The following is a 22,338-nucleotide window of genomic DNA, read 5'->3' as shown; positions in this document are numbered from 1 at the left end:
CGGGTCAGCGGGTCGGCGCGTCTGAGTGGCTGGCTGACTGGCGGAGCCGGCGTTGCCGGCGGTAAATGGCGCTGGTGGCGGGAAAGTTGAGTGCCAGGTGCGCCGAGCCTTTGGGGCGATGTGTAACGACTTCCATAGGGCGGAGTCTGGGACGGAGGTGAGAGTCGTCGGGGTGGGAGCGAGAGGAAAAAAGGACAGGTCGAGGGAGACCGGAAGGCGGGGGAGGCTGGGAGCGCGGCTCCGGGCCGGGCACGCTCTGCGCTTTGAGTCCCGCCACAAGTGCGCCCCACTACCTGTGCACTCCCCAGACCTGTGCACTCCCCCTGTGAATCCCACCCCACCTTTGCACCTCCACCCTTGCACTCCCTACCTGTGCACCGCACCCAGTCCATGCACCCGTCCGCCTGGGCACTCCCCAGACCTGTGCGCCTCTCCCCACCTGTGCGCCCTGTCCCACCTGTGCACTCCCACCTGTGCAGCCTTCCCTACTTGTGCACCCCCAACCTATGCACCTGGAGTCGCCCGGTGACGCGAAGTCCTCCGAGACCGGTGGCCTAAAAAGCACATTCTCGGAGCAGAGCCAGACGAATTCAATCCCGTAGATGCACTAGTTTCTGCGTGCGCAGATGGAGGTAAAATTCGAGCTCTCTACTCGATAGGATTATGGCCCAAACCTGTCACAATTTAGCTAGGGTCAGAGGCGGTCCCTAGGTGAAGAGAAACTCGGAAAAGAGAGCAGTTGCCAGGTGGAGCATTTGTGGACGCTTTTCTTGAACAGGCGGTTACATTTCCTGCCTCAGTCTTTCCCAACCAGCACACACCATTTGATGTCCTGCAAGAATTTGTTCAGGAATTGAACCAACGGGTTTCAGGCACTTACTACGTGTCACCCACTGGTTAAGGAATAGGAGCCAGAAACAAAAGAAACAACTCGTGCCATTTAAAGAACTAGGAAAGGAGATTGACCTAAACATCATGGGGTGTGTATGTCATGTGGTCCGTTAGAGGGGCAGGATCATGAGAGACTAACTGGGAGGAGGCCCTGAGCAGCAGTTGGAAGGACCATTTGAAGTCTGGCACGGAGGGAGCGGCAAGCAAAGCAGAGAGTAGCAAGTGAGTGGCTCTTTCAGGCGACCTGCCAGCCATTGTGTGTGGGTGGAACAAAGCCAGTGGTTGGGAACGGTGTTGGGAGGTGAGCTCTGGAAACAGGCAAAGGTGGATGAGGAAGGGTCTTTTATGTAGGTGAGGGGAGGAAGTGTTACTGGACCTTGAATGCCAGGTTCTCCAGGCTCAGGACAAGATCAGGCAGGTCGAGCTGATTGCAAAGAGCTTGTGGGCAAGGGAATCGACCAGAAGAGAGAAGTCAAGCTCTCAAGGGATTCGTGTGGGTGGCTTATAGAGGATGGCCTTGGGAAGCTGTGGGGCTTGGGAATGAGGTTGAGGTCAGGTGTCCCCAACTGTCCTCAGATGGGCATTGATCCTGGGATGGTCGCAAGATGTTTTCTGTGGTCAGTAGACCATGCACAGGGCCTGTAAATGTTCTAGTTACCATTTCATACACAGAATGACCATTTTGCAGACCTTGACGTTAAGAAGGGGTGTCAGCATCTACATTCTATCCTTTAAGGATGTGGTTAGGTTGATTACAACCGTGGAATGTTACTGAAAGCAAAGAACCACAGCCAGGCCTCTGCGGCGGAGGTCTCTCGGTCATGATGGAGTCCAGGGCTGCCCCTGTACTAGACATTAATGCTGCTTATTAGGTATATGTAGTAATTTTTGCTTGACTTTTTATATAATTATCTGTTTTCCTTTTCCTCTTATAGGATGATTGCTTCTATCTATCTATCTATCTATCTGTCTATTTTAATCCTCACTCAAGGACCATGCTTATTGATTTTAGAGAGAGGAGATGAGAGGTGGGGAAGAAACATCAGTGTGAAAGAGAAACGATCGGTTTATAAGAATAAACGCGCCCCGACATGGGATGGAACCTGCACCCTAGGCATGTGCCCTGACCAGGAATCAAACCTGCGACCTTTTGGTTTTGGACAACGCTCCAATCAGCTGAACCATACCAGCCAGACCAGGGTGATTGCTTTTAAAAGTACTCATTATTAATGCAGCGGCCCTTCAGGGAATACGTTGTGCTAAGAAACAATGGAATTTAACCACGTAGTATATGAGTAACAGTTGTTTTTTACATGTAATGTAGACAGACACTTCACTGAAGAGCCAGGCCTAGCACTATGTCCTGAAAGACAATTAGTTTTCAAAGTGCCAGAGGAGCCTGGTTTCTCGCGTGGGAGGGAACAGCCCTCTGATGGAAAGGACTGCTGTGACAAGGGCCAGTGGGCACCTGTCGCGCACATGGTAACAGAGCTGCCCTTCCCCTTGCCATCGACGCAGTGCAGCTGCTCTCTGACTTCCCCTGGGTTTGGTGCTGGGTTGGACAAAGCCCACTTAGTTTTTTCCGTAAAGTAAAAGACACAGTTTTCATTTTCACCAATAACTTTTATTGATTTGGATATTTTGAGTGTGTCGGCTACCTCCCACTATTGGCTTCTAGTGGGCAGAGGCCAGGGGTGCCGCTAAACACCTTCCGATGCCTAAGGCAGCCCCACAGCAGAGGATTATTTGGCCAGAATGTCAATAATACCAAGGAACTTTGCAAACCACTTCTGACACATTCAGTCAGTCACAGCACCTTCTCCGTACACTGCACAAATCTTTTTTTGCATTTCAGTTGTTTTTACCTTTCTTGAAATAATGAAGCATAAGGTACCTAAGTGTTATTTTCTTCCATCTTCAATATTAAAATGGCTACACAAAAATTCACCAATTTTGATGTTTTTTAAAAATGCACACTGATGTAACAAGCTGTCCTAATACAATCTAACGAAATTGTTTCTAATGTAGAGACAACTCAGCACTACTAGAGCCATTGTATAGAGAAAAACCAAATGAACTTTTGGGCCAGTCCAGTAGTTACACACTTCCGTCTGAAGTAGCTGCCCCCTTAAATCACCAGTGGAAGCGTTGCGAACTGTCTGCAGTCTGTGGGTGGGAATCCAGCGCTGTGTGGGGCTGCAGACTAGCGGGGGGGGGGGGGGTGGTTAGCACGCTGGCTTCTGCAGGTGGCCCTTGATACTTGGACCTTGCTGCCGTTGTCCCTCTGCAAACAGATGAGTCACAAAAGGTCAGGGAAGTGTGCCTTTATCCAGCTAAGTCTTAGAAACACGTTTGCCGAAATGCCATTTATTTCTGCTTGGCTTGCTCTTTAGGCACCCCTCCCTGCTCTAGGGTAAACATGTTTACCCCAAAACTAAACACATTTAAAAACATCTCTGTGTTAGGTGTTCTGCCTAATAGGCTTTGGGGGTGTACGACTGCCTCTGGTGGCCTTTGTCTGAGTGTTCGAACTTCCACGACGCCGTATGAACTCTCACGGACTTTGCGCAGTGCAGGTCGGCACAGATTACCCAGATAGATGAGGGTCTGGGCGGCTTGAGGTTCTTTACACTCTTCGTGCTTCCCCCACTGCTGCCTACCTGTGCCGTTTACCTTTGATTTACCAGGCAGCTACCAAGTTTCTGCCAAATGGAAAGCATTTTGGAACTGGTGGTGAGCCAATTTCCTTTTAAGTGTTTACCTCCACATCAAGAGACAGGCTCTTAAGTATAATAATAGCTTCATGGAAGGAGGGAGCCTTGGAGAGTGTAGAATTTTTGCTTGTTCATTGGTCTGGGCCGTAGGGAATGTAGTGCGGGAATGGGGAAAGGACATTCCAGGAAGAGGGAGGAAGGCACTGTGCTGTCAGTGCGCACCCCGTGTGCGCCTGGAAGAACACGGTGCCAGCTGTCTCCTTCAGAGTTACAGGTGCCCCCCGACAAGCAGGGCCGACCACCCTTCCTCCTACCTTCCCAGAGCCCTGTGGGCTTCTGTCACCGCACCTGCCATGCTTGGCTGTACATTTTTAACCTTTCGACTCTGCCCCATGATGGTCTTTGGGGACGGGAACTGGGTCTGCTTCTCCTCTGTGTCCCCAGCTCCTCCCTCTGTCGCTGGCACACACGGGACTCCCCTGAAGTGTGTGCTAGCAACTGCCCATGTAGCCGAGTCCTGTTGCTTTTGCGGACTGTGCCCTTGCCCCAGTGCTGCTGCTGTGGGGGCCCCTGGGGCTCCCGCTGCTGTCGGAGGGAGGGCTAGGAGGCGGAGCTGAGGGAGAGATGCTAGCCTGGAGCTCATACTGGCTCCCGCCTCAGTGAGGAGGTCCAGGGCTCTTTTCCGTTCCTGTCCTCGGACTTGATCCGACTCGGTGATAGTCGATTGGCTCTGGGCTGTGCGGCGCAGTGGAGCTCTGGCCTTTGGGGGCCAGAGAGCTCAGATCCTGGCTCTGGTGTCTCCTAGTGTTTCTCCTCTGAGAAACAGAGTAACAGACGGTTAGTGGGACCCACGTGAAAGGGAGAACGTCTGTAAGTGAGGTACGGCCGATTCCACAGTGAGTTCACATCGTATCAGTTGTTAGGTACTTATGGTGTCCATCCTCTAGATTGACTAGTGCTTCTTCAACTTATTCTCTTGCAGGTGTATAGCTGATAAACCTACAGCAGGGTGTCAGACTCATTGTCACCAGGGACCACACCAGCCTCGCGGTGGCCTTCAGGGGGCTGAGTGTAGTTTTAGGACTGTAAATGTAACTACTCCTTAACTAGGGGCAAGGAGTTCGGGGCTGCCACCGAGTAGAAACAAGGTGGGGGGCCAGATTCGGCCCGTGGGCGTTATGTTTGCCACCTGTGACCTAGGAGGTGCTGATTTACAAACCGAATGCCAAACCTGTTACTTAACCGTATTTGTGAAACACCAGACAGACTGATAGTCGTGCCCACGGACACTGGGCCTCGGAGAGGCTGCCCAGGGAAGCAAGAGAAATACGTCGTTGGGATACCCTAATGGCTGCCCGATGTGTCCGTCTTCCCTGAAAGCAGAACTGCCGTGGCAGACGGCACGTACCTGGGTCCCTTTCCCCTGGACGCCCAGCAGGCTCTTCTTCGTGCTTCTGGATCTGGATTGACTGGTGCTGCTTCAACTTATTCCTCAAATCTGGACATCGTGGGTTTTAGTTTCTCTAAGGGTTGTTCAGATTTGTGTCAGATTTTCAGGTGTTTTTTTGCTCGTATTTGGAAGCTCTCTTGTTCATGGTGTCCACGTTTGTGAGGTTAAAGCTATGGGCACAGCCACTGTGTTCCTAAGGGCTGGCAGTTGCTCACACTCCCTTTGCACTCTCTGCTGCAGTGTTGTGGAACGTGGTTCTCAGTATTGTCAGTGGTGGAAAGCTCTCATCCTGTGAAAAGAAAACTGATTTTTCAATGACAGTGGAAAGTCAGACGCTGATTGGCTCAGCCAAACAGTTTGGGAGGCGGAGCATTGCCCCCTCTGTCCAGGGGTCACGTCTGTAAGACCATAGTTTGTTGAGTGCCATCTCACACAGGAATCTCGGAGGGGAGGGTTCTAAAGCGCCGTTGTCGGCAGTGGCCGTGAGAACAGGCACCTGGAGGCACTTCCCAAGTAATCATCCCGATGAGCATGTCTGTCCTCTGGACACACTGTAAACACACCCCGTAGTCTGCTCTGGGTGCTTCTGCTGTATCCAGCGCATTACTCTCTACTGTGTGGCCTCTTGCAGGTGTATAGCTGGGAAGAGGAGTGTTTTAAGACCTTCTCAGATCACTGTGGATACTCTTTGACACTCTATCAAAACTTGACAAGTTGTGGTTTTTATAAACTAATTGCAATGTAGAACATAAAATTATACCATTGAATTTTTCTGATGTTAAAGCCCATTGATCTGTCTTTTGCCCAGGGGCGATACAGCATTGTGCATTGGTCATTTGGAAATAACTGGCTAAGTTATGCAGATCTTCCAAGTATTGACACATTTCATTAAATAATTATCCAGAAAAATCACATTAATTAAACTCAGCTGTGAGTTCACCCAAAGGATCTTAAGTGTTGGGAAGCTGTCATGCTCACAGCGGTAGGTGCAAGTTTTTCAAAGTTCAGCAATAGTAACAGAGTGTTCCAGGGAGAAAGCAGCCGGCCCAAAGGATCATACAGTTGCTTTTCCTAGAGAAAAACCATGACTCTTGAGTTTGGGGCAGAAGTACTTCATGCATGTGTGAAGTCAGGGAAATCCCCCCAACTGCCTTCACTTTGGACGCCAGCTGCAGAATTCGAGGCCCCGGGAATGTACTCACTCTGACGCTAACTGCAAGGTCGGGGGTCCCCAAAACCGCCTTCACGTGTAAGAATTTGTTAGCAGGACTTGCAGAATTCCCTGCCCCTTGCTCGTGGTTATGGCTTATGACAGTGAAAGGGGTTAGACTAAAATCAGCCGAGGGAGAGATGTGACTGGACAGCGTCCAGAGAACTCCAAGTGCAGACCTAGTGTCTTCCGCCAGTGGCATCTGCACAGTGCCAGCTTCCCCCAGCAGCTGGTGGCAGTGTGCCCACCAGGCAAGGCCACTCGGACGTGGGGTCCAGAGTAGCTCTGGGGCTCTGTCCCATAGACATAGTCGACCGCCCAAGCAGTTGACCTCAGCCGCAGCCACTCTGATGCCGGAGCTGGAACCAGAGCTTGAGCCCACCCAAAGCCCCCACTGAGAAGCTGAGGGGTTCTCCCCCAGGAGCCAAGGCCAGACCTCTCTTTGGTCAAGGTTAAATTCTTTACTACTACTAAGTACCCCCTGTTGTCATACAGAATATGTCTACAAGTACCCAAAGGTCTTGATTTAATAGAATTAATACCTTCTGCCTCATCGAAGACATTCTGATGTCAGACTTGTTAGGCTTATTGGGGTGAAGAGGAGCGCGTGTCCTCGTGCAGCTGGAGGCCATGGCCGGCACTGTGCTGGGAGCCAGCGGTGTGTGTCTCCCCCCTCACCCCCCACTGTGCAGGCCAGCCCTGGGAGCTGGTCAGCTGGGTGCGCCCACACTCTCCGCTCCAGCCCAGGGCGCTCTGTCTTCTGTGAAGCTGGCCGTCCGCACCTTATTTTGTCATAAAACGTCTTCTGGACAGCCCAGCCTGCCAGGTCTTCGAGGCAGGCTAATGGTCATCTTCATCCTCGCGGTCCCCGTTTTACCTGCCATGGCGCTTTGTACGTGACAGAAGCTCAGTAAACATTTGCCAGCTCAGGTATGGAACCTCTTCACCACTTCAGCAAGTCTCATGCGTCGTGCACAGAGACACACAGCGTGACAGCTTTTCTTCCCTTGTGCGATGTGCTCTTTCTTGTGCTGCATGGAAGGCCTGTCTCCCCTGCGCTGGCCAGAAACCGGAGAGTCAGCTGTGAGCCTGCTCCCTGCATTGTCCTTCCGCTCAGTCCCTGTGTCCTGCTCGCTGTCACTGACTTTGGCCTGGGTGCAGGCTCTCCTCCAGGCCCTGTGGCCGGCCCCAGCCTGCTCCCAGGCCTGCTTCACTGTCAGGCCCGTGCCCGGCTGGCCACCAAGATGATGTTGGAAAATCAGGTCATAGTGCCAAGCACTCTCTTGTTTTTTTTTTTTTAAGTGGCTGTTTATTAAATCTGGGGACAGTGAAACAAGGGAGGGCTTAGGACAGAAGAAGCAACAGGAGAGATCCTAGGCGGGAGGTTTTGGCCCACTGGAAAGGCAGAGAAAAGGGGCCTTGGAGACAGGATGGGGGGGAGGTAAGCCCCAGATGGGAGCTCCCGCTCCCATCGCCCCCCTGGTTGCAAGTTGCAGGGACCCTTAGGGTTTCGAAGACGCCTGCCTGTGGGGGAGGAAGGCGGGGACGCACTCACAGGAGGGCAGCGCCAGAGCTCAGCACTCTTCACACACTGTGAGGGTGATACCGATCCCCCCTGTACTGATGGGAAGCCCCAGGCCCAGGAAGTGATCCTGCAGAGGTGCTGCTGGCATCCCGACCTCTGCTCACTGTGGCTTCTCACCGTGGAGCTCACAACCCCTGCCCTGTGTGCAGCCACAGAGCAGGTCCCGCAATCTGACTTCTGTCTCTAGGGCTCATTGTCTCCTGCTGGTTTTGTGCTGCAAGCTCCAGCATCTCAAGTCTGCCTGTGGTTGACCCCCACACTGCTGTTTGTAGCCTCTGCACCTGCTGCCTCTGTTCCACCTGCCCACCTGCTTTAGGGAGGCGCTCCTCCAGGCGTTTTCCTCCACCTTCCCCCTCCCTCCTGCCCCGAACTGGATAAGGAGCCAGCTGTTCGATGGGCAAACACAGTGCGATGGGCAGACGAGGGAAAGACAACTGTCAAGCTGGGGGAAGGCGGCCACTCTGCAGTTAGCAGTTTGCCCCTGTGTCTTAAACTGCCCTCTGCGCTCCTTTGGGGCAGAGACTCATACTGTTGGTGTCTGGTGCGTAAACAGAAAATGAACTCTTTTTCCGGATAAGTGAACACAACTTTTCTCCTCCATTGTATTTCCTACTTCATAATTCCTTCCAAGTCCTCAAAATTATGAAACACCTTTTTTATAGATTTCTGGAAAATTATATAAATGTGGATTTTTTAGGGTTTTATGTTTTTAGGTAATGACTTTTCCTTTTCTCTTTTTTTCTTTTGAAGCTCCTCGCCCGGCTTGAAGGTAGAAGGTCCCTGGAAGAAATGGAACCGTGTCTGTTTGCGGACGAAGACTCACCTGTGCACGGTAAAAACTGTCTCGGAATACCGGGCCACACCTGAAGTCCAGTGACGCCAGTGGTTTTGCCTGTGCGTTCTCATCCGCCTAGCCTAGCAGGAGGCTCTGCAGGGTGGCTGTCAACGCTCGGCCACAGGTCACCACCGAGTGCCTGCCCGTTCTATGTCCGATGACGTGAAGCTTGGCTTACCTGTGGTGCATCTTCACAATAAGGGGGCCTCTTCTACCCCTACACACCGTATTTGTGGGGATTTTGTTACTGTTTTTCACTCCTGAGAAGTGGGAGAATCGCAGGAAGGACTGCGGGGCCTCGTGGTCCCGCAGTGGGGAGAGGCGTGCCTGCTCGGCCCCTCAGTGCTGCGTTCCCCGGGGAGCTTAGAGAGAAGGGAGTGTGCTTGGGTTGGTTTTTTAAATGTAACGGCTTTATAGTGATGCTGTTCACCCACTTAAGGGTAAATTTAGTGATTGTTCGTACTCACACAGTAAAGCAACCGCCACAACTGATTTTAGAACATTTCAGTCACCCCAGAGGAATCGTGTGCCTGTCAGTAGTTACTCCGCATTTCTTTCCACACCCCTCACCCCAGACGACTGCTAATCTGCTTTCTGACTCTTACCGATTTTCCTTTCCTGGTCCCTTCAGATCACTGGAACCACACAGAACATGGTCCTTTTCTGTGACTGGTTTCGTGTGCCTTGCACAGTCTCTTCAAGGTGCATTGGTGGCTTGCCCGGTCTGTCGCTGAACAGCCCGTCCGTGTGGATGCAGCACATTTGGCTGGCCTCTCGTCGGCTGGTGGGCGTTTGAGTCGTTTCTGCTTTTTGGCTCTTAGGAATAATGCTATAATAATAATTATTATTATTTTTTAGATTTATTTATTTTTAACTTTTTAAAGATTTTGCTTATTTACTTTTGGAGAAAGGGAAAGGGAGGGAGAAAAAGAGGGACAGAAACATTGATGTGTAAGAGATACATAGATCGGTTGCCTCTCGCACGCCCCCCACTGGAGACCTAGCCTGAAACCCAGGCGTGCACCCTGACTGGGAAGCGAACCCGTGAACTTTCGGTTCACAGGCCCGCGCTCAGTCCACGGAGCCACACCAGCCAGGGCTGTGATTATTTCTGTACGAGTTTTCCGATGGACGTGTTTTCAGTTCTCTAGGGTAATGCCTATGAGAGGGACTGACTGCCAGCTTGCGTGCCAACCCTGTGTTTGACTCTGTGGCACGGCCAGACATTTTCCCAAAGCCGCTGCACATTTTACTTGCCACCAGCAGTGAAATGTGTGAGGTTCTAGTTTCCCCACGTGTGCAAACAAACATTTTTGTCCAACTTTTTGATTATAGTTTTTTCCCAGCAAGTATGAAGTGATACCTCACTGTGGTTTTGATTTCATTTCCCTGGTGACTGGTGACGTTCAGCCTCTTTGCATGTGCTCACTAGCAGCTTCTATGTGTGATTTAGAGAAATGCCAGAGCCTTTGCCCACTTTAAAAATTGGGTCGTCTTTACTATTGAGTTGTCAGAGTCCTTTATGTGTTCAGATTCCAGTCTCTTAGCAAAGGTATAATTTGCCAATATTTCGTTTTTACATTTTGTGGGTTCTCTTTTCACTGTCTTGATGGTATCCATTGAAGCATAAGTTATAGATTATTTAAGTTGAATTTTTAGAGATTGAGGAAGAGGAGAGAAGAGGAGAGAGAAACATCGATTAGTTGTTGCACTTATCGCTGCACTTACCGGTTGACTCCTGTAGGTGCCCTGACCCGAGATCAAACCCGCAACCTCTGTGCATCAGCACGATGCTCTGACCCACTGAGCCCCCGGCCAGGATCAAAGTCATTAATTTTGATGCCGTCCAGTTTATCTGCGTTTCTTTTTTTGTTCTTGCTTATGTTTTTGGTCTAGTTAAGAAGCCATGATGTACACCAAGGTCGAGAAGATTTACAGCTTGTTATTTTTTTCTATTTTCATTGTTTTCCAATCAGAGAGCATCTGTGACTTCAGTCTTCTTAAATTATTGAGACTTTTTGGTGGCCAAACACATGGTCTACCCTAGGGAATGTCTCGCGCGCCCTTGAGAAGATCATGCATCCTGCTGCGATCGGGGCAGGTGTGTCATCGGCGTCTCTCAGGTCTCGCTGGGTGTTAGTGGTGTCCAGGTCTCCTGTGCCTGTGCTGACCTTCTGACTGGTGGTTCTGCCGCTACTGGAGGTGGCAGTAAGGCCTTCAGCTGTAATTGTGAATCGTCTGCCTTTTTGGTTCTGTTACTTGTTGCTTTGTGTCCTTTGGGGTTTCGTGTATTGTTGGGCACAAATTCAATCTCATGGACGGATTGACTCAGTGTCTTTATGAGATGTCCTATTTGTCATCTCGCATCCATCAGGATGGCTGAAATAAAACAAAACAAAACAAGAAGTGCTGGTGAGAATGTGGAGAAATTGGAACCCTTGTGCACTGTTGATAGGATTGTAGAATGAAGCCACCACTATGGAAAACAGTGTGGAAGTTCCTCAAAAACGTAAAAGTGGAACTACCATGTGATCCACCAGTTCTGTTTCTGGGTACTTATCCAAAAGAATTTAAAGCAGCACATTGAAGTCATGTTTTCATGCCCGTGTGCACAGCAGCACTGTTCACAGCAGCTAAGAAGTTGTAGCAACCCAAATGTTCAATGGATGAATGAATAAACGATATATGGTACGTACATGGGGGGGGGCATAATTCATCCTTGAAAAGGAAGGAAAGTCTGTCACACGGTGCAGCGTGGATGAACCTTGAGGATGTGCTAGGTGAGGTGCGCCGGTCACCGAAAGACAAACACTTCTGCAGTTCCACTCATGTGAGGGATCTGAGACAGTCAGACGTGTGGAGACGGAAAGCAGAGTGCTGGTTGCCAAGGGCTGGGCCAGAGAAGCGGGAGGGGGGTGTCCAGTAGACACCGAGTGTCAGTTAGCAGGATGAAGCAGTTCCGGAGGTCCGTTTCACAGTAACGTGGAATGCTAAACACTGTGGCCAGGCACGTAAAAACGCTCATTGTGTTTTCCCACAACACAAAACAACATCCGTCTTTGTCTCTAACAGCAGCTTTTGTCCAAGAGTATTTTGTGCAATAACAGAAGAGCCACGTCAGCTTTCTGTCAGTGGTTTGCATAGAACGGCTTTTTCTGCGCTTCTACTATCGACATGTTTGTGCCTTGTTATGTGAGGTGTGCCCACCATAGACAGCCTGTGACCACATCTCTTACTCCGTCCCGCAGTCTCTGCCTTCTGTTGGGACTGTCTGAGCCATTTACAGTTGGTGCATTTATCGGTGAGGTGGGGCTCATGACTCCCGTTTCGCTGTTTTATGTCTTTGGCGTTTTTGGTTTCTTTAGTCCTCCTTTACCATCTTTTGTGTTTGGTAGATATTTTCTAGTGCACCATTTTAATTCCTTAACATTATTTTCCCTTTTTCAAAAAATTGACCAGTGTGGCTCGGTGGTTGGGTGTCATACCGCAAAGCAAAAGGTCACCGATTCAGTTCCTGCTTGGGGCACATGCCTGGGTTGCAGGTTCTGTCCCTGATTGGGGTGTGTACGAGAGGCAGCCAGTCAATGTTTCTATCCCTCTTTTTTCCTCTCCCTTCCCATCTCTCAAAAATAAATAAATAAATAAAATCTTTTAAAAATTGAAAATATTATTTTACTATTAGTTGTCCTGATGATTACCATCAACATCTTAATTTATAACAATTTAATTTGGATTAAAACCATCTTAATTTCAGTGTCTTATAAAAACTGTACTGCTGTATCTCCATTCCTTTGTGCCGTTACAAATTATATATTTCTGTGTCGTGTGCCCATAAGCATTTAAAATCATTAACATAATTGGAATTGTTTCTTAAATCAGTGGGTAAAATAATTGCAAGTGTAGATCACACTTGTACTGGTTTTCCTGTTTACTCACATGGTTATTGTGTGTGCTGTGAGCTTCATTCATTAACTAAGTCGGACCAAATTACGGTGTGCTGAGCTTTCATTCAGCCTGAAGGATCCCGTTAATATGTCTTGTAGAGCAGGTCTGCTGGCAATAAAATTCTAAGCTATCAACAATAAAGACAGATTTTGATCAAACCTGTCAGACAAAAGGAAAGGGTAAATTTAACTTTATGAAATTGACATTGAAATGTGGATTTGCCACTCAGTTTATACATTTGAATATTACACTTATAGAAGCTTTTATTTTTAATTTTTTTAATCCCCATCCGAGGATACGTTTACTGATTTTTAGAGAGACAGGAAGGTGGGGGGGAGAGAAACATCGATGTGAAAGAGAAACATCAATCAGTTGTCTCCTGTACGCACCCCGACCAGGGGTCAGACCCACAACCTTTTGGTGTGTGGCGGGTGCTCCCACCCATTGAGCCACCCGGCCAGGGCTGCAGAAACTTCTAAAACACCATCTTGTTCAGGCAGTAACGAAAGTTACTGGAAACTCTCACAGATCTTCAGGCTGTTAGACTGGTTTGGTGAATGCCTGTCGGAGCAGGGGGTACGTAAGAGTGGGTGATGAAGACCGCTGCTCAGCAGCAGCAGCACTTTGTGGGAAGTTGTCTCCGTGAGGCTGGAGTGGAGGCAGTGAGGGATGTAGGGTCAACAGGAGTCTCTGAAGCTGTCGTGGACGCATTTTCAATGGTTTTTTGGAGAATAGTGATTTGGTACCATATTCCAGTTTATTACCTCTTCAGTCCTAGAGTGATTAGAATGCGCAGATCCAACATATTTGTTATACCATGAGTAGTTTGGTACCCAGATGATGTATTTTTAGGCTGTTTTTTTTTCTTTTCCTTATTTTGAAGGATCTTTAGATTCATCAGCTCACTCTGACAATCTGTTACCCAAACCCTCTCTGCATTCTGTCTGTGAGAGTAACAGTCGAGGCCAACCCATCCAGATTTTCTGATTTCGTTTAATTTTCCAAGTGCCAAACAACACAGGGTTTTGTGGGGGGGGTGGTGTTTCTTGTTGTGGTTTGTTGTTGACTACAAACTGTCACCCTCGGAGCCTGCACTGGACAGGGTGCACGACTTCACACACCTTTGCAAGGCCTGTGTCCCCTCTGTAGAACACACTGTTTGGAACGATTTTTGATTTTATGATTAGATAGTAAATGTTTATAAAAACAGTGCAACTGATTTCAGCTCATCTAGTTCAAGGATGTTAATGGTAATACTCGTGTAATTTGCAAGTTTGCAGATTTCACTTCCCCAGTTTTTATAAATGACCTTTTTATCTGCTTTGCTGTTAATCTGTAGAAGAGTGTCTTTATATACCTAATAACCTCTCTTATTTTATTTTATTTATTTATTTTTAGAGAGAGGGGAAGGAAGGGAGAAAGACGGAGAGAAACATCATTGTGTGGTTGCCTCTTGTGCACCCCCTACTGGGGGCCTCACCTGCAATGCAGGCATGTGCCCTAGACTGGGAATTGAACCAGCGACCCTTTGGTTCTCAGGCTGGTGCTCAGTCCACTGAGCCACACCAGCCAGGGCTAATAACCTCTTTTAAAAAAAGATTTTATTTACTCATTTTTAGACAGAGAGGAAGGGAGGGAGAAAGAGAGGTAGAGAAACTTACTATCGGTTGCCTCTTGCACACACGCGACCAGGGACCTGGTCCACAACCCTGGCATGTGCCCTGACTGGGATTTGGACCAGCAGTCTTCTGCTTTGCAGGTCACCACTCAGTCCACTGAGCCACACCAGCCAGGGCCCTAATAACCTCTTAACCAAGGACTTAACCTTAAACTTTGCCTCAGTTTTATTTGTGCCAAACCAAGGAGCTAAGGAAAGCATATACTACATCAGCTGTTTTTTAGTTGATGTATGGATTTAGGAGGCCTTGTCAAACCACGTAGGGAAGTTCTCTAAAAGACTTCTTCTTATTCTTTCAAGTTATGCTGAAAGGTGTTATGAAAACTGCTCCTGTCTTGCCCTAGCCGGTGTGGCTCAGTGGATTGAGTGCCAGCCTGCAAACCACATGCCTGGGGTGGGGCCAGGTCCCCAGTAGGGGGCGCTTGAGAGGCAACCACACACTGATATTTCTCTCCCTCTTTCTGCCTCCCTTCCCCTCTCTCTAGAAATAAATAAATAAAATCTAAAAAAAGAATAAAGAAGTAGTTCTTAGAAAGTCATCTGATAAAAAAGATAGTGTTTTATGTTGGGGATAGAATATTCAAGTCCCAACCTTATAAAGTAGCCAACACCCCTAAAACATTTTATTTATAAAAAACTGTATTTATTCTTTCATGTTTCAATTTCAGTCACCATCCAGGTCCTCTCCATTTGATGCAATACACCTGTCGAAACGTTTTTCTTCTCTGCTCAAAAGTTTTTGAACTCATCGATTCTGATGCCTTTTGGTGCTTCTGCTTTTTTGTTTCACCTCTTCCATATCGGTGAAACGCGTCCTTTTGAGGGTTTTTCATCCAGGGAAACAAAGTCACTCGGGGTGAGATCGGGTGAGTAGGGAGGGTGGGGCACAGGGGCCCTGCCGTTTCTGGTCATAATCTGCTGAACACTGAGTGTGGTTGGGCAGGTGCACTGGTAAGTCACCCATCATGCAATGGGCAAATGTGTTGAAAGAGTCTCCAAAAATCTCACTGAAGCTGCACACAGCCTCTCACAACAACACCAGCTGGTGCACCGACACAGATGGATTCCTAGAGCACTCACCTAGCCAGGGAAGCCTGTTCTCCAAGGGCCCGCCCTCCAGAAGGTAGTTCCTGTTTTGGGCCCCCCACTTGTATACAGCACAATAAATGTGATCGTGGGAGATGATGAAGTTTGCTTTTCCTACCTCGGTGTTGTCGTTGGGGCCCACGTGACGTTGTTTGTGAAGAGTGCGTGTCATTTGTGAAATGCTCTGGGAAGGCCCACTGCTGCTCATCCGTGTATGCCTTCTGCCCCGGGTGGCGGGGCGGGGGGGTGGGGACAGGGCAGGGCGCTGGTGCAGGGTGCGCCGCACTATGCTCTCCGTCTCTCTCACCGTCCTTCTCACCGTCCGCTGTGTCCCGCAAGCCACTGTCAGAGTCAGCCTGGGAGCCGTAGTTTCGGCGTCCCTTCGCTAGCACTGGCGCTGCTCTGTGTCGGCGTTTCTTCCTCCTGCGTGTGTCGTTCGCTCTCCTGTGCTACACGGCCGTGAAGGACTTTCATTTGCGGGCAGCTTAGGTCCCCAGGGATATGGTTGGAGAGAGTAAACCTAACGTCTGGGTTGAGTATAGTTTTAGTTACCGTGTTAACGTTTAATAAGAGCATCCATGAGCAATCGTTGATGTGAAAATAGTTTCGCTCCTTGAGGCTGGAATCTTTGGAGGGGGATCTTTTTAACGTAAATTTTGAAGAGTAAATTATATTTAAGATTGTTGAAGAAATTGACTGACACTTTATATTACCTTAAATATAGTATGGTAGCAACTTGCTAAATTTCTTACACACTATTTGTGACTGTTCCAACATATAACGGTATATTAGTCGTAACAAGAAATAAAGTAACTGGATTCTCAAAATATGTAATGTGTTTGAGGCCTAAGAATCTGCATTTCAACAGTGTTTTCTAGTCTGCACTTCAGCTGTAAATTAAATGGCAGTAGTTTCGGCAAGTTTTAGTTTTAGCAGGAGTTGAAAGGCCTCTGTTCAGAGTGGGTTTTGAAAAGCTCCGGAGGCAGGACAGTGTGCCCGGGTGTTTTATTTAATTCATGCTGTCCTCAGTGAAAGAGAGTTACTGGAACTTATGTAGAAAGACTTGGTTGGCTCTTCCAAGTTCAGAGTGGCGGACTTGGGTTTACGATGGTAGGGGAGTAGTTCTCCCCTACAGCGCAGATGCCATTCCGAATGGACACAGTTTCCTGAGAGCCATGCAGCAAGGAAGGCCCGAGGGCCGTTCGGAGATGCATTTTCAGTGGAGGGTGCTGTTGGCATTGAAGGCCCGAGAGCTGTGGGCCCTCACCCACCAGCCTGTAGCTGTGAAATGGCACGGTCAAGGCTAGCTCCACCCCCAGTGCCCATAACATTGAGAAACCCTAGTTGGGAATTGTTTCATCTGCATGTATCAGACGTTCAGCCTATGGCTTACCAGGTACAAGCTTACTTTCCTCACATCAGGAGTGGAATCAGGCAGGCGGTGGCCCAGGTCCTGGGTGCCTCCTGTCCTCTTGCCCACCCCTCTTAGGCCTGCCCCATAGGGCCCACCTCTCCTCCTCACTGTTCCCCACCAGCTGCTCCCTCTCCAGAGAGCAGACGGGCCGCCTGCATTGGGAAGTCTGGCAGGGCTTGGAAGTCCAGGCAGACGCCTCCGCGTGCCTCGGTGGTTGCAGCCCAGACGCCCGGTGACCCCTCTGCAAGGGAGATGAAGAAAGATAGTTTTTAAGTTGGCCATGGCCTTCCCCAACTGGGGCTTTTGTGTTTAAGGGAAAAGGAGAGAATGGACACTGGGTGATCCATCCCTAGAAACAGCGCGTCCTTTGTAAGCAGCAGCGTTTTGGGGAGGCCCTAGGTCTGTGGTGCTTTACCTCCCTGTGCCACCAGTTTGTGCGTGCGTGCGTGCGTGCGTGTACCCCCGGGAGAGTCCCCGGGATGCGGTTCGCCTGTCGTTCTGCTTTCAGACCATGACTGACCGACTTGTTCTACAGACCCATTTTGGCAAATGGTTTAGATTTTCTTCTGCATTCCAGTGAATGTCTTTTAAAACATTTTTGCAGACTTTTCATTTATGCCCTTACTGTGCTGCAGCATTTTGACTGACGTTTTTAAATTTTACGCAGGTGATATTCTTGAATTTCATGGTCCAGAAGGAACAGGAAAAACAGAAATGCTGTATCATATGACAGCACGGTGTGTACTTCCCAGATCCGAAGGTGGCCTGGAAATAGAAGTCTTATTCATTGACACAGATTACCACTTTGACTTGCTTCGGCTTGTTACCATTCTGGAGCATAGACTGGCGCAGAGCTCTGAGGAAGTGGTCAAGTGCTGCCTCGGAAGGCTTTTCCTGGTGCACTGCAGTAGCAGCTCCCAGTTGCTGCTCACACTTCACTCCCTGGAAGCGATGTTCTGCAGCCACCCCTCTCTCTGCCTCTTGATTGTGGACAGCTTGTCGGCTTTCTACTGGATAGACCGAGCCAACGGAGGGGGGAGCGTGAGCCTGCAGGAGGCCCCTCTGAAGAAGTGTTCTCAGGTCCTGGAGAAGCTTGTCCGGGAGTACCGCCTGGTTCTCCTGGCGACCACACAGAGTTTAATGCAGAAAGCCTCCGACTCCAGCGAAGCCCCCTCCTCGGCCTCCCGCCACCTGGGTGACGGGGACGCCAGCGTGGACTACCGGCCCTACCTCTGTGAGGCCTGGCGACGGCTGGTGACGCGCAGGGTCTTCTTCTCCAAAGACGGGGCTAAAGCCGCCAGCCAGTTTTCTTTACTTTCACGTCACTTAAAGAGTAACAGCGTAAAGAAGCACTTTTTCATTATTGGAGAAAGTGGGGTTGAATTTTGTTGATATGTATCGGAATGGTCTTGTAGGACATTATGCAGGTTCTGAAAAGTCGTTCATAGGCTAAAGTGGTTCGGTTCTGAGGTTTTAAACTCCAAGGGAATTCACAGTATTTCTATGCAGAATAGATTTCTTGCACCAGTACAGTAACACCTTAGAAAATGCTGCTCCCGGGTTGTTGCCGCCTCATCGAAGTGATACTAACAATAAAACTATGTGTGAAAGCTTGCTTCAAACTCAATACATCATATGCTCATTTCAGCCTAAACAAAGTGGACTTGTCAACGTGGTGCCACATCTCTGGAATTCAGTGATGCGTTTAGGAAAGATTCTAATTTCATATGTAGCTCCTTTCGGAAGCTGTGCCTTGGGCAGTGTCTCTGTAGAGCTGTTCTCTCTGTAAATGCAGTGGAAACGAGAAGTCTGCCCACCTGCCTTTCCCACCGAGAGCTGTGGAAAGTCAGGCCGTTCTGATCTGCGCTAGTTGCACTGAATTCCAAGGTGGTGGTGTATTATGGCTAGGCTTCTGTGTCATTTTTTAAACACGGGGAAATAAGATAACTACTCAAGGAATTCCGTGAAGAGTGTCTTGAAATTTTTATCTCCTTGTTGTTAAGTGATAGACAAATACTGAAACTATTAGAACTGTGTGTCGCTAGTATTTTCTTACCTGCTGGTATTTAGAATGCTTCAATACACCCCAAAATGGCTCGGACCGTTTCCAGCTGCGACCTGGGCAAGACTCTGCATGCTTTGGCCTCGTGACGGCCAGATGGGGAGCTCACACCTCAAGGGGCCCGGAAGACGATGCATTGTAGCAGAGCAGAGCGATTTCCATGCAAACAGAAATGAAATTGGATCAATATTTGATAGATTGACCCTGGCACTCATGCAGTCTCTATGCCAGGTGGTCTTAAGTCACGGACACGTCTGAGGTATCCTTGGGGAGAGGAGAAGGGAATGGCAGTGGTGTTTTCGTCCTCCTCCATCTTCTTTCTTCTCCTCCTCCTCCTAACCCGAGGACATTTTTTTCATTGCTTTTAGAGCGAGAAACATCAGTGTGAGAGAGAAACATTCATCCTGTTGCACCCCTACTGGGGATTGAACCTGCAACCTGGGTATGTGTCCTGACCTGGAACTGCACCCATGACCTTTCGGTTACAGGACAACGCTCCAACCAACTGAGCCACACTGGCCACGCAGGGCCTGGGGGCTTCTGCAGGGGGCTTTTAGATGCCAGAGCCTGCTGAGCTGCAGGTGGGCTGGGCCGGGCAGTGCTTTACCAGTGAGGCTCAGGATATGGTCTATAAGTACATGTCCCTTGGGGAGAGGGCACTGTGCTGTTTCCCCAAGCAGCCCCAGCAGGCCTGGTGCCTGGGCGCGTGAAGCTGTAACCCATTCATTAATGCTGTTCATTGCCTCTCACTCCCCACTCGGTGTGAGGCCTCCTGGGATTGGCTCGCTAATGAGTGACAGTCCCTGTCTGGGAACTGCGTCTGTGGCAGGGTACGGGGAACCAAGCGTCAGCACGAGATGACAGGTGTCGCCCTCGCAGCCCTTCCAGGCCCAACACCCGCCCCAGCCACACTGTGGCAGTAACAGTGACTGTAAGGGGTGATCAGTGCAATGGCGTCGGGTCTCATCACCGTCACTCACTTCCACACCCCTGTCTGCGCTCAAATGTTGTTTTGCCATTCATAGCATTTCAGGTGTTTTAAAATATTACGTATTTTATCTATAGTTCATCCTTTTTCAAGTCACATTGGCTATTTTGTTACGTGCACTATGTCAATGTCACATGGAAGTGATTTGTACACTTGCTATTTCAGGAGGGATCTACCTATTTTTCCAAATCCTGATAAGGGTGTGTGATCATTAGGATTGGGAATCTGTTGCTCTGTTCTAGACTACTACTTCTTCTTCTTTTTTTTTTTTACAGATTTTATTTATTTATTTTTAGAGAGAAGGGAAGGGAGGGAGAAAGAGAGGGAGAGAAGCATTAATGTGTGGTTGCCTCTCATGTGAGGGACCTGGTCCGCAACCCAGGCATGTGCCCCAATCGGGAATCAAACCAGCGACCCTTCGGTTTGCAGGCCGACACTCAGTCCACTGGGCCGCACCAGCCAGTGCATAGACTACTTCTTCTTTTAGCTGTTAAGAGAAGAGATGACAATTCCGTTACCTTCCCTGTCAAGCTCCGCACTGTGGCCAGGCGAGCGGTTTACAGACGTCTGTGAGACTTGCAGCTCCTAGCAGAACTCCAGCCTTGACTGTGACAGGATTTTCACTTCTCCTCTGCATAAATGAAGCGTTAATTTAGTGAACTGTTACCCACAGATTTATAACTTACTCTTTGGGAACATGATTAAAAAATAATGAACTTTTATATTAACTTAAATGATCAATTATATATGAATGTGTCAGACCAAAGACTTCGTTATCTTTAAAAGATTTGTTATCCAACATGCTGGAAGGAATTAAGAATCCCAGTTAACAAAAAATTCTTTTAAGCTAAAAGTTATGCCAATGGGATTTCTTGAACACTAGGAGTTTTAATAACTGTAAAAAGAATCAGGCGTAACAAGAAAGAGATTGAAGTCACACGTCCTAGGTTATGTTGGGAGCAGATACAGGCATGCTGGAGAGAGTCAAAAGAATAATGAGTGAGTGATTACAAATTTTAGAAAATTTAACCTATTTTCATATAAAAAAAGAAAAAATGGATATCATAAAATACTTTTCTTAAAGGTGAACTCAGGATAATTTTGAGAATCTAGAAAAAACAAATGCATACAAAGGATATTTCAGACATTCATCTGGGAAATGCTATACAAAATTAAGATAGTACTTACCTTATCCCTTCCTTTGTATATATAAATTTTAAGGTTTCAACCATCAAATGCTATATTAGTAATATCATTCAAAAAAATTTTATTCAGACCGTTGTGCTATATGGATTATCTAAGAATAAGGGTGAAAGAAAGATATTTTCAGATGGAAAAAAAGTGGAGAATTTATCACCAAAGTTGCCACACTTAAAGGGGCTTCTAAAAGATATAGTTCAAAGAGGACAGTTATCCCAGAAAGTCTGAGGTGTAAGAAGCAGTCGTGAGTAAAGAAAATAGAAAGCACCTGAGTAAATCCGAAGAAATAGTGATAATATAAAACAATAGTGTCTAATATGCTGGAGAAAAAGACAAAAGTAAAAACTCTAGGTAACCCATTGCCTGTGTGCCTAGTGCATATGATAGGTTTTTTTGGCAAAAGTCCAGCCATTGTTAATATAATGAGAACGGTTTGTGCAGCATCGATGTAACCTGGCAGCCAAGGAGACTAGACTGGAATGTGCATGTGTGAACAATGACTTCACTGTACTAGTCAGTGGGGGCGGTAGACACTGTTGAGTGAGCACGTGTACTGTGTGGCCGTCACATTTAAAGTGACTGGGTGAGTAGAGCAATGAATCTCCATCGAGTCGTGCGTTAAGCTTGAACAGTTCTCTGCAGAAACTACTCAGATGATTCAGAAGAGTTTTGGGGACGATGCAATGAGTGCGGCACGTATAAAACTGTGGCACAAATGCTTCAAAGATGGTCAAGAATCTGTTGAAAGTGATCCACGCTCTGGAAGGCCTGCAACAAGCAGAGCGCCTGAGGTTGTCGAACGTGTGTGGGCTGCAATCAACAAAGATCAGTGACCCAGGTGACTCCGACTCCTACAGCCCAGATTTGGCACCCCACGACTCCCAGCTTTTCCCAAAACTAAAATCACCTTTGAAAGGGAAGAGATTTCAGATCATCGATGAGATTCAGGAAAATACAATGGGGCAGCTGATGGCAATTGAGAGAACTGTGTGAGGTCCCAAGGTGCCCAATTGAAGGGGACTGAGGTGTCATTGTCCTATATATATGTGTCTTGTATCATCTTCAATAAACATCTCTTTTTCGTATTCATTGGCTGGAAAGACCTCGTAAGGTTGTCACTTAACATGATAGTCTTAAGGTCTTGTCTTATTCTGGAGGAGAGTAAAGATATGGACCAGCTTTAGACATAATTAAGTATGAACTTAATTTGAAGAGCTGCCTTTCAAAGAAAGAAATTTAATACATGTTTCAGCAGTGTATATTCAGTTGGCAAAAGGGAA

The 22,338-nt window shown here is 48.2% G+C and overlaps 1 protein-coding gene across 1 annotated transcript; it reads left to right on the top strand.

Moving 5' to 3' along the window:
* The first annotated feature begins 13 nt into the window (after positions 1-13).
* XRCC2 (X-ray repair cross complementing 2) lies at positions 14-22,108 on the top strand. The gene is made up of 3 exons (XM_024564444.3): positions 14-157; positions 8,601-8,682; positions 17,476-22,108. The coding sequence occupies exons 1-3, from the start codon at positions 119-121 to the stop codon at positions 18,198-18,200; spliced, it is 846 nt and encodes a 281-aa protein (XP_024420212.2). The 5' UTR covers positions 14-118; the 3' UTR covers positions 18,201-22,108.
* The last annotated feature ends 230 nt before the right edge of the window (positions 22,109-22,338 follow it).

Source organism: Desmodus rotundus, chromosome 6 (genome assembly GCF_022682495.2).
Source record: "Desmodus rotundus isolate HL8 chromosome 6, HLdesRot8A.1, whole genome shotgun sequence".
NCBI lineage: Eukaryota > Metazoa > Chordata > Mammalia > Chiroptera > Phyllostomidae > Desmodus > Desmodus rotundus.
The sequence above is the reverse complement of the archived record's forward strand: the minus strand, read 5'-3'. Positions and strand labels throughout refer to the sequence as shown.

Coding starts and splice junctions, on each gene's coding strand:
- XRCC2 (XM_024564444.3), top strand. CDS start 119: ATGTGTAACGACTTCCATAGGGCGGAGTCTGGGACGGAG. Junction 158..8,600: donor GGGCGGAGTCTGGGACGGAG/GTGAGAGTCGTC, acceptor TTTCTTTTGAAG/CTCCTCGCCCGGCTTGAAGG. Junction 8,683..17,475: donor CGAAGACTCACCTGTGCACG/GTAAAAACTGTC, acceptor AATTTTACGCAG/GTGATATTCTTGAATTTCAT.